Source organism: Onychomys torridus, chromosome 3 (assembly GCF_903995425.1).
Source record: "Onychomys torridus chromosome 3, mOncTor1.1, whole genome shotgun sequence".
In the NCBI taxonomy this organism is placed as follows: Eukaryota; Metazoa; Chordata; class Mammalia; order Rodentia; family Cricetidae; genus Onychomys; species Onychomys torridus.
The window spans coordinates 69,874,152-69,886,793 of NC_050445.1; the positions used below are offsets into that span (position 1 = coordinate 69,874,152).

General features: G+C 37.9%; 2 protein-coding genes across 4 annotated transcripts in view; one reads left to right on the plus strand and one right to left on the minus strand.

The window, feature by feature from the left end:
• The window catches only part of Rundc3b (RUN domain containing 3B), a 158,889-nt gene that overhangs the window by 130,008 nt on the left and 16,239 nt on the right, over positions 1-12,642 (minus strand). For all 3 annotated transcript variants that reach the window (XM_036180517.1, XM_036180516.1, XM_036180515.1), the window contains exon 2: positions 9,755-9,870. In XM_036180517.1, the coding sequence (XP_036036410.1) occupies positions 9,755-9,870 (116 nt within the window). The remainder of the gene's footprint in view (positions 1-9,754; positions 9,871-12,642) is intronic.
• Abcb1 (ATP binding cassette subfamily B member 1) overlaps positions 1-12,642 on the plus strand; it is a 154,981-nt gene that overhangs the window by 24,648 nt on the left and 117,691 nt on the right. The gene's annotated exons all lie outside the window — the stretch shown is intronic.

A 12,642-nucleotide genomic window follows, 5' to 3' on the forward strand; every position in this document is an offset into this window, starting at 1 on the left:
TCCAAAAGGGTAAGGCCTCCATGGGAGTCAACAACGTATGGCACATCAAGTTGAGGCAGGACCAAGTTCCTCCCCCTTGCATCAAGGCTGAGCAACGCAGCCCACCATAGGGAATAGGTTCCAAAAAGCCAGCTCATGCGCTAGGGACAGATTGCTCAGGGCCCCACAAACAGACCAAGCTACACAACTGTCACCCATGTGCAGAGGGACTAGGCTGGTCCCATGAAGACTCCCTAGCTGTTGATCTACTGACTCATTAAAGGAGCAAAGTTACAAATGGCATTTAAAAAATTAAGCTGCATTTCCTTTAAGCCACTTTTACGCCTCTTTCCCATTTGAAATTTTCCCCTAACCCAAGCAGAGATTATTAACTACTTTGTATTACATCACAATTAGTAATAATTTTAAAACGACATGACTCATTCATACAACATTGCTAAATTATCTTCTTTATACCCTTTAAATACAGGTGTCACGAAATGCATACCTTATTAATCTTTGTAGCCCAAATCCTGCCTGGATGGGTTGCTGAATAACCAGAATGGACAGTGTGGTGGTTTGAAAGAAAATAGCCCCCAAAGGGAGTGGCACTATTAAGAGGCATGGCTTTGTTGGAGAAGGTGTAGCCTTGTTGAGGAAGTGTGTCACTGTAGGGGTAGGTTTTGAGGTCTCCTTTGCTCAACCTACACTCAGTGTGGTATACAGTTCACTTCCTACTGCCTGATGATAAAGATTAAAACTCTCAGCTCTTTCTCCAGTACCATGTCTGCCTGCATGCTACCATGCTTCCCACCATGATGATAATGGACTAAACCTCTGAAACTGTAAGCCACCCCAATTAAATGTTTTCCTTTGTAAGAGTTGCCATGGTCATGGTGTCTCTTCACAGCAATGAAACCCTAACTAAGACAGATGGGATGCTGAACAACCAGAATAAATGGAATAAAAAGAATAGTGCATGAATGTGTGTACAATATTGTAAGAAGTTTAAAATGGAAAGAAAAACCAGAAAGTACATACAAAATAACAAAGTTAAGGCATCTGTTCCAGAGAAAGAATAGAGACTTCAGGTTATGACTCATTTCCAAATAGATGAAACAAGTAACATTTAGTCAAATAAAACATGGAGAGGTAATAGCAAATGAATGGTCCTTGAGACTTACTCTACTGAACTTTGTGATGAACTATCTGACCTTCTAAAGTAACTGGGGATCAAGGAATTGAATTTCAAGTATTATAATGAAAACACATGCTCCTCCCTTGAGGGAATTATAAACTTATTTTTTTAAATAAATTCATTGTTCCTAGACATTTGTATCAAACTTTGGAAACACAGGAGACACATACTATAAACAAAAGATGCATACCAATTCCATCACCCAAAACCTTTTAAAAAATGTTAAATAAATGGATTATACACTAAGTATTCATAATTTTGTATCACATATTTATCATAATTTATTTGATATTCACATATGTTGCAAAGTAGAAATATATTTTCTATTACTGAGTTTTTTCATTATATATGGTAGCTAGCCTTTTATCATGTGGAAGATATCTGGGTTCCTTCTGGTTTTTGACAAGTATAAATAAAGCTGTTCTAAATAGTTTTTGCATAAACATAGGTTTTTATGTCTCTTGAGTAAAGGCCCAGGATTTCTGGGAAATAAAAGCATACTTATCTTATAAAAGATCACAAGTTTTCTTAAAGATGCTGTATAGTATTTTATGCCAGCAACAACGCACGAGAGCTCTGGATTCTCTCCGTGTATCTTTCAGAATTTGGTAAGTGTACAGAGGAAGCTCACTGTGGTTTTGTTAGGTGGAGGTAGAGGAATGCAGGGCTGGGAGAGAGAACCCTACAGTCCGTTCCCTCTTTGTGGACCCTGTGAGTCTAACACGAAACTCTGACCCCAGTCTTCATTGCAAAACTTCAGTTTTCAACATCACAAAATATCTTAACCAAAAGTTGTAAGATCAGTCCTGAGACCTTGAACAGTCTCAGAAAGGAGTCACACATGAGGTACCAACAAAACAACACCTCTAGCTTGGTAGCTGTGCCTTCTAATGCTCCTATGAATGCTCAGAATGTCCCTATGTGGTTAAACATTCTTGGGATTGCAAATAGGTGTTTGCCCTACAGCAAAAACCTAAGGTACCAGAGAATTTCCCCATACATATACTCTCATGAAGTCAGTGGCCTTGAAATATCTCAGATTCAGTATACTGTCCCTTAATTCATGGTTTCAACACCCTCACTGTGTACTTTTCTAGAGGACCAAAAGAATAAATGTGCTAAAGGGAAATATAGTCTCTCACATCCCCATGGATATGCCATTCACTTTAACAATTGTCATGGAAATGTTATTAAAATCCACAGTTCTGAGCTTAGTGAACTGCTGATCCCTGTGTCGTGCCCATTCGTTCTTTGTAGTGCTTGTTTCCCTAAACAGACTTCCGGTACAGCCTGAGCTTGTCATTTGGTCATTTTCGCACTATCATGTACCGTTTTGTTTAACTGATTTATATAATTAGTTTACTTTTGTTTATTTCCATTTCATAAATTTTAATTTTATTGTATGCATTCTCTATGTACTGACAATTACATTATATAGCAAGTCTTTGGATACTCTGAATATAAACCCTTCTTCAAATATGTAATTAGTTCATGTATCCTGGTCTGTGGCTTGCCCCACTGTCTTAACTTTGTCTTTGCAGAGACAAAAGGGCTTTCTAGGAATTTTGTGGTTGCTGTTGTTACTGTTTTAAAGTACGATATATTTTATAATTTTGTTATACTGGACATTATAAATATGTTAATTTTGTTTGAGTTTTAAGCTTTTTTCACTTTGCATTATTGGAGACAGATAAATGATTGAGTGATAGATAGATAGGCAGAAGGACAGACAGTAGGTAGATGGACAGATATAGTGCTAGCTATGGATATAAACTCTGGTTTTTTTTCTATGTAGCCCTAGCTGGCCCGGAACTCATGCTATATGACAGCCTATCCTGGAACTCAGAGATCTGCCTGCCTCTGTCTCCCAAGTGCTGGGATTAAAGGTGAATCCCACCACACTGGTCCTTAAATTCTTTTTTAAATTTTTCTCATATATATTCATTGTTCTGGCATTATATGTTAACTTCTCAATTGAATGACATGCACATTCAAAAACAAACCAAAAAACAAATCAAGATTTTTAATGGGTTTATTTATGAATCTGATCTGTGTATAAGATTTCATTGGTACACTGATTGCTATTATCATGATACTAAATTCTGAAATCAGATAGACTGACTCTCCAGCCTTATCCATTTATCTGTAGAAAAATAGTTAAGTTGATTCTATACCTTGGACAATGGGAATAGTGCTGCAAATAACATGAGTAAAAGGTATCTCCTTGTCATGTTTCTCCTATTGCTTTTGGATATACAGCCAACAGTGAGATTACTGCATCATACATTCTATTGTTAATTGTTTTAAGAGTCTCACGGTGTTTTCCACAACGGCTATTCTAACCTACATTCTCGCCAACGGAGTGAACGTATTTCTGTTTCTATATAGCTTTGCTAGGACTTGTTACAGCTAGAGTGAAATGTTTCACTGTGGTTTGAATTTACATTTCCCTGATAATCTGTGATGTTGAACATCTTTTCACATTTACTAGCTATTTGTATCTTCTTTGGATAAAATGTATTTTCAGGTCTTTGAAGAATTTTAATTATTCATTTTTTAATAATTCATTTTTCAGTGCTAGGAATCCAAGTGTTCTGAGCATACTAGGTAAGCACACTACCACTGGGGTACATCCTGAACCACTGCCAATTTTTAAAGTCAGTTATTTTCTGAGTTTTTTTAGTTCTTTTTATATTATGGATATTAATTTATCAGATTGATAATGTACAAATATTTTCTCCCTTTTTGTAGGCTATCTCTTCATTCTGTAGTTTGTTTCATTTGCTAATCAGAAGCTTTTTAATTTTCTATAATCTCACATGAATTTTTGTTTTTGGATTCACATCGAAAATATCACCACCTAATCAATGTCATAAAGGCTTTCCCTTACATGTTCTTCTGGTAGGTTTCAAGTCTTAACACTTAACTCATTTCAGTTTGTTTTTGCATAGGATGTGAGGCCACACATTTCCTTCTTCTACATGCAGATATTCTTCTGTTGTGCCAATATCATTTACTGAAGAGACTGTCCTTTTCCAATCACGTATTACTGGTACCTCTGTTTAAAATGAAGCCAACTTTTTTCACTGATTTGTCTGTGGTATTCCCACTAATCCCCAGCCGAGGGCCACACACTGTAGACCAGTCTGGCCTTCAGCTGGCAATTCTGCCTCAGCCTCCTGAGTGCTGGACTTACAGGCATGTACCACCATTCCCAGCTGTAATATATTTTGGTTCAGAGAGTCTCCAGTTTTGTTTCTTTTGCTCAAGACAGCTTTAGATATTAAGGGGTTTAAGTAGTGGTATGTGGACTTTAGGATTTTTCTACACCTATGAAAAACATCATTGTACAGAAGAGTGGTTCTCAACCTTCCTAATGCTGCAACACTTTAATAAAGTTTCTCCTGTTGTGGTGACCCCAATCATAAAATTATTTTTGTTGCTACTTCATAGCTTTAATTTTGCCACTGTTATGAATCATAACATAAATATCAGACATACAAGACCCCTGTGAAAGGGTCATTCAACCCAAATGGGGTCACAACCCACAGGTTGAGAACCACTGGCACAGAAACTTGCTAGAATCTGTAGTTTAGGGTGGCATATACAGATACTGATTTTTAATACTTTAATCCATAAACATGGGGTATAGCTTCCATTTATAATAAGGTGCCATACAACAAGGTTTTAGTCAACCATGAACCACATATAACAGGCAAGTTCCACAGATTAATTTGCTAGTGATGTAGTCCCCTCAGTTTGTGGAAGCATACTTTATGATTTACACAGTGACAAGATTACACAACATTTGCAATTTTATAGCCATCTTGTCTATTTCTGAAGTAGGTGACAAGGTAAATAAGACAGCATGTGGTCGCCTGACTCATAAACATGGCCATCACCTCAGGTACTTGAATACTTGGTCCCCAGTTGCTGGCCTTGGTTGGAAGGTGTGATCATCCTGGAGGAAGCATGTTACTAGGACCAGCTTGAGAATGTAAGGCCTCACACTACTCCCAGTTTGTTCTCTCTGCTCCCTAATTGTGGTTCAAGCTGTGAGCCCTCCTCTTTCTGCCCCTGCTGCCATGTCTACCTGATTCTGGGCTTCCAGCCGTGATGGGCTCTAAGCCCTCTGGAGTCACAAGCCCAAACAAACTCTTCCTTTTGCAAGTTGCTTCTAGTCACAGTGTTTTATAGAATGGAAATATAATCAATAACAAATAACTAAGATACAGCATTTGTCCCTAAGAAACTTCATCTCATTCAAATAATTCAGTGACATAAAACATAAAAGAAGCAGAATTTAAGGAGGCCTTGGGATTGTGCTTTGGCTTTATTTGACTATGAACCAAATAGGTGGTGTGGGAGATTTAAAACAGCCAACTCCTAAGTTATGGAAACTACAGGATTTAGACCACTGGAGTCACTTTCCACAGTCTCAGCACCAGCTTCCAAGAGGAGCAGTAACAGATCAGTGATGCACAGAGGAGTAACAACACCGGAGTAGTTAGAAGACTGAAGGGTTACAGACAGTGTCTACCCAGCAGTGACAAGAGCAGAACCTGAGAGGCATTTTGTAACAGTAACCCTGTAACAGGTATTAAGCTCACATTTACAAATTTACCAGGAAAAAGGCAAAGCACACTGGGATTTATTGGCTTGGCATACATACGAATTTTCTTTTTTAATTTTTAAAATTATATTTAGTGTGTGCACCTAGTGTGTGTGTATGTGTGTGTGTGTGTGTACACATGTGACAGCACAGGTGTAGAGGTCAGAGGACAACTTGTGGAAGTAGGTTCTCTCCTTCTACCTTTTGGGTCACTGGAACCAAATTTGAGAGGTCATGTTTGGCTACAAGCACCTTTGCCTCCTGAACCATCTTGCTGACTCATAAACGGAAGAATTTTCTAACTACCTAAACTGTCCAAAACCTTCATGACCTGCCTTACTAGTTCCCAGAAATCAGACGTGTTCAAACAAAAGGCTGTAAGTCCACCAATTAGAAATACTATTGAGTGGGCTGGGTGTAGTGGTGCACACCTTTAATCCCAGCACTGGGTGTGTGTGGGCCCACAGAAGCTCCCTAGTAAGGCCTTACTCAAGGTCAGACAATCTGAGCTTGCTTTACCTAGCAGGGCTGCATAATAGGATGATTTGGCAGGGGCATGGTTACCAGGTGTTTTGAAGGGTCTACACTTTGCTGTATATTGTGCTTTGATCTTGAAAATGGGAGGTCTTTTGCCTCTCTCCTTGGTAGTGTATAAAAAGCCTATTAGAATAAAACTCTGGGTAGCTGGGTATTGACCCTGGGCCCTCCTGAAGCTATCCTGTGTTTCTGTCTTTCTTGTCATCTCCATCTATATTTCCATCTAATACTTCCTCATTCCTCTTTCCTCCCCACAAGAACCCTTTGACAAGTCAGAGAAGGTCCCCAACGTGGGAGGCAAAGGCAGACTGAACTTTGTGAGTTGGGAGTCCAGCTTGGTCAATAAAGTGAGTGCCAGAAGAGCAAAGCTACCCAGAAAGTTCCTGCCACAAAAATAAGAAGAAAGAAAAAAAAAAGAGGTACTTCTGAGCATACTTCTTCATCAGACTACAAGAGACCTTCTCATCCTGTGATCCCCTGTCCTGACTGAAGCAGCACTATAGTAACACGTGGCAAGGATGCAGTCATGGCTGAGGAGTCTAAAGGTTTGACTTCGGCAGACACTTGTGAGCACAGCTTCTGCAGTGGCTTTTATCAGGAGACACAAAGTCAGATGAAGAAGTGTCTTACTGCTTAGCTCTTGCCTTAGCCTCTGAAGTGCTAGGATTACAGAAAGGGGCTACTGTGATCAACTTATACTTTAAAATGACTAAAGTTTAAATGGCACAGAACTGGAGAAACAGAACTTAGGTCGTACTATTTTTAATATTCTGTGATGAATTCTTCCTTCTCAACTATATTCTAGAAAAAAATGAGACTATCATTGGATCAAGGGATTAGTGCAAATATTACATGACAGATTTTAAAAGTCTCCTTTTCTCCAATTATGACTTTTAAAATGAATTAAAAGTAGATAATTTTGTCATCTCTTCATTTTACCTGTGGCAATACAGCCTATACTACGTCTGAGGGAGATATTTATCTTTCTCTGGAGAAAATTTAATGTATAAGCCAAATGATCTTTATTTCAAAAACAAGTAGTAGCTTGATAAAAATAAATCTTATATTCTGATAAAATTAGATCTTTTTAATTTGTGCTTATATTAGGAGTTTTAATTAAAATAAAACAAAAATTTAAGTATTTAGTGTAAAATAAAATACATAACCTCTCAAAATATAATTTATTATATTACATTATAAACATGAAATTTCTAGGCACTTAAGACTTTCAAATATTCTCAAAAATCATTTTATAATCCATATCTATTACCAACCACAGCAATCACAATAGTTGATTTATATTAACACTTTTAAAAGCATGCTTGTACTTATTGATCTCATTTAACTTAAACCTGAAATACGTTATTATGTCTATGGGATTTGAGGGAGGGGGCATTTAAGACAGGGTTTCTCTGTGGGACAGCCCTGTCTGTCCTGGAACCCGCTTAGTAGATCAGGTTGGCCTCGAACTAACAGAGATCCACCTGCCTCTGCCTCCTGAGTGCTGGAATTAAAGGCAAACGTCACCATGCCCGGCTGACCATGGGATTTTTGTTCTTGCTGCTTTGTGGCACTGGAGACTGAAGCTAGGGCCCTGTACCTGCTCATACAGTGCCCTACCACTGAGCTATTTCCTCAACTTTATATTAGCTTCCTTACTATACCACTAAAATTTATATTGATAAATTAACTAGATTTTATAGTTTCATTACAATATTTCTCAGAAATAACTGTAACAGATTTGGTTATATGGAATCATTTCTGAACATTCATCCTCTATATTTCACTGAAGCACAACTCAGAAGACATCTATTGGCTGTATATAAGGAGTCCATCCAGTCTGCCCAATTAAACATGGAACCTGAAGATGCCCTTATACTTTTCTACTGATAGTTTTTGTGTGTTTAGCTGGTTGGTTTTGGTTTTTTGAGACAGGGCTTCTCTGCACAGCCCTGGCTGTCCTGAATCTTACTCTGTAGACTAGGCTGGCCTTGAAGTCAGAGATCTACCTGCCTCTACCTCCCAAGTGCTGGGATTAAAGGCATATGGCGGCCCAGCCCCAAGTTTTCTTTTAAAGATTAGATAATGGAATTGATGTAATAAAGTTGTTATTTGTTGTTATTAAGACTTATACTATGTAATTCTTGGTTTTCATTAATTATACTTTAAATACTATCTGTTTTTGAGACAGGGTCTCACTATGTATCTCTAGATGGCCTGGAACTCACTATGTGATCAGGTTAGCTTGAACTCACAGATATCCACCTGTGTCTGCCTTTTGACTGCTGGGATTAAAGGCATCACCACACCTGGCTTTAGACTGATAAGTTTTCAATTAAAAAATATGAATTCTGACACAATGTTTCCCATAAACCCTTTAGATTACAAAATGACCTCTTCATAACCCCATGCACATACATTTTGGTCACATCCACATTTACTCTCTTCTATCCCCTTTCCACTGAATCCCTTCTTCACTCTCCTACTTCACTGTGTTTGTGTGTGATCCACTGCATTTACCTAGGGTTGCTTGATATGATGGGTAGAGGCTATTTACTTGAGTATGGGCAGTTACCACTAACTATACTGCTGCCCTTCAAATTTTAAAAGATTCATATTTGTACTATAAATATGCTTACTGATTGAAAAAAAACCAAGTCAAAATCATACTGTTTATTGTAAGGTACTTATTGCTAAAGTTTTCAACTTTATCTAATTTATGGACATATACAGATAATAAGGATATCAATTTAATGCTTAAACCAGTAAATAAGCTTAGGATATGTCAGCACTTAAGCTTTGAATGTAAATACTTTGGGAAAGTGGCTTTGTTCTTCTATATAGAATGGATATACTCAAGTTTAAATTGTTTTACCTTATGTATTATGAATGTTTTTGTCTCCCTTCATGTATCTGCACCATGCCTGTTGGAATGCCTGGAATCAGATTTATGGATGTTTTTAAGTCACTGTATGAGTGCTGGGAATCAAACCCAGGTCCTTTGTGAGAGCAACAAATGTTCTTATCTGCAAAGCAAACTCTCCATTCCCATACTTTTGCTTTATTTTGAGACAGGGTCACATTACGCAGCCCTGCTTGGCCTGGAATTCTCCGTACAGACTAGGGTGACTTTGAACTCACAGAAATCCATGAGTATCTGTCTCTTAAGTACTGAGATTAAAGGCATGTGACACCACATCCATTACTCAACATTAGTAATGTATTCTAGAAATGAGTGTAAATATTAAAAACATATTCTTTCTAAATGACATAGACAAAAAGATCAGATATTCTGATGTCAGATTTATGTTTTTTTTTTTAATGTAGTATGATTGTTACCCAAACCATAACAGACTGTAAGAATTCTAAAAGTTTATTTTCCTACACGGAATTTTTAGGAAGAATAAATAATATATTAATGCTGTTACCTTTTAGCCGGTGACTTAGAATTTGTTCCAGAACAGCTGCAAAATTATTAAATTCAGGAGAAGAATCATCAATTGTTTCAAAGCAAGACCGATCAATCAGGGTCTTCACAGAAAATCTATGAAAAAAAAAAAGATGTTTGTTTTAGAGAGAGTAAATCCATTCACTTAAGTATGAAAAAGTGAGAAGGTATTTGGAAAAGAATCATGAAAATTTTGTTTATCTAATGTGTTCTGCAAGTTGAAAATTTTACCAAAAACAGACTTTCACATGTCAGTCACTGCAGAAGTCTGATGAGGTGTTCTCCAAGATCCTACATGGCTAAGGAGGCCCAGCGCACTAGCATCAACAGGCTAGGCCTTCGAGAAGGAATATGGGCTCTTCCATTAGTAACTTTGTAGAAGGGGCCCAAGGTAGCCTGACTACCTCATCTGTTATGAAATGACACAAAAGGTACCAAACAGGAGAATGGGCCCTGTAGTACACCAAGTCCCCTGGCCCCTTGATGGTGGTGTCTCCAAAGCTGCAAACAACAAATTTGTTTTTTATAAATTACTCAGTCTGGGGGAGTTTGTCAGGACATGCTGAAAGGACTAAGACCCAACCTTCTGCTTAAAGTGAGACTCTGTGATAGTTTTCTGTCCTTGCATTATAGCTATCAGAATTACAATAAGATACAATTATAACTTAGCATTTCTTAATGCTACAAAAAATTCTGAGTCAGGAGGTGGTGACATATGCCTTTAATATAGCACTCAGGAGGCAGAGGAAGGCAGATCTCTGTGAGTTTGAGGCCAGCCTGGTCTACAAAGTGAAGTTCTAGGACAGCCAGAGCTGTTACAGAGAAACCCTGTCTTGAAAAACAAAAACCAAAACAAAACAAAACAAAATTCAGACATACATAATAGACTTATATTTTTTTACTTTATGACATTTATGACATGTATCTATATCATTATTCTGTTTTTTTATTCTCAGTATATTATTCAATAAATTATATTAAATAATTTTTCAGGGCTGAGTGGTAGTGGTAGTACATGCCTTTAATCCCAGCACTTGGCATGCAGAGGCAGGAGGATCTCTATGAGTTTGAGGCCAACTACAGAGCAAGTTCCATAACAGCCAAGGCCACACAAAGAAACCTGTCTAGAAAAACAAAACAAAACAAAATTTCATTACAATAATTTATTTCCTTATTTACTTGTGTCTGTGTGTACACATGCTCATGTGAGGGCCACAGTGTGCATGTGGAGGTCAGAGGACAACTTGGGAACTGAACTCACCACACTTGGCAGCCAGTGCCTATACCCACTAAGCCATCTCATTTAAGACTTCACTATAAAACAGACAATGTTAGATGATCTTGTCTAACTGCTGATATACAGCAATCTTCTGAACAGTTCTGAAGAGTAGGTGAGGCTGTATATCTTTTTCTTCAGGAATATGTGGTGGTTTGGATGAGATGCCCCTAGTCTCCAGTTGTTGGCGCTGCTTGGAAAGGTTTAGGAAGTGTGGCCTTGGAGGAAATATGCTATTGGAGGCAGCCCTGGAGAATTTAAAAACTCACGCCATTTCAAGTTAGCTCTCTGGGCTCCAGCGTCTTGAAGTTCCTCAGCTTCCGGCTCTGCTGCCATGCCTCTACTCTGCCATTATGAACTCATCTCTGGAACCATAAGCCCAAATAAATTCTTTCTTTCCTAAGTTACCTCAGTCATGGTGTTTTAACATAACAATACAAAATTAACCAATACAAATGAATTTTTAATTTACAGTATTTTCAACTTAGAATGGCCATGAATTTGAAAAAGATCAAGGAGTGATATATAGGAAGGTTTGGAGTGAGTTGAAAGGGAATGGGGACATTATGTAATTATATTATACTCTCAAAAAATAAAATAATGAAACAGAAAATGCCACTTACATTTCCATGTTAAAAAAGATTAAACAGAAAAACTTTAAACATAAATAGTCCTTAGCATAGTGCAGAAAGCTGAAAAAATGATTGTAAGCATTTGTAGGCAAGTTTTATGTCAACTTGACACATGCTAGAGTCACTTTGGAAGAGCAGCCTCAATGAGAAATGCTCCGACCAGATTGGCCTGTGGGCAAGCCTGTGAAGCACTTGTCTTAATCAGTGATTGATGTGAGGGTCCAGTCCACTGTGGGTACAGCCACTGCTGGGCTTGTGGGCCTGGGTGCTACAAGAAAGCAGGCTGAGCAAGCCTCGGGGAGGAAGCCAGTGAGCAGTACCCATCCATGGCCTCTGCAGCAGCTCCTGCCTCCAGGTCCCTGTCCTGTGTGTGTTCCTGTCCTGACTTTAATAATGGACTGTGCTGTGCAACTGTCAGCTGAAATAAACCCTTTTTACTCCCTGAGTCGCTTTGGTCATGCTATTTTCTCATAACCTAGCTAAGAAAAAGCAGAAACCACACAAAAGTCATCTTAGTGGAAAAAAAATTACATTTTCTATGATTTTTATTTTTGTTTTCTCAAACTATTAAAAACTCTCTAGTCAATTATAATATAGAAAAATGAAAAATAGCTTATTATAAAATGTTGTAACTTAAAATATTGGAAACATTGGGAATTAAAGTTCTTTACTTCCTTACAAAACAAGTATCAAGAATAGAATGGTGGTGGTCGTCTTAGTCTTCTTGTGCAACTTTGGCAAACTATTTTATTCCTTCCTGTAACTGAATTAACTCTCCACACTTTTATTCTATCAAGTGCTTCCTCTGGAATGTTATACAGACACTTCTAAGCATATACTATAGAGACTTAAAGAGCAGAATCACCTCTCTCACATGTTACTTAGAGACCATTTCATTCAATGTTTGGCTAGTCTCCTCTCTTCAGCAATAATGAAGTGGACTCACTTTCCATGGAGTAG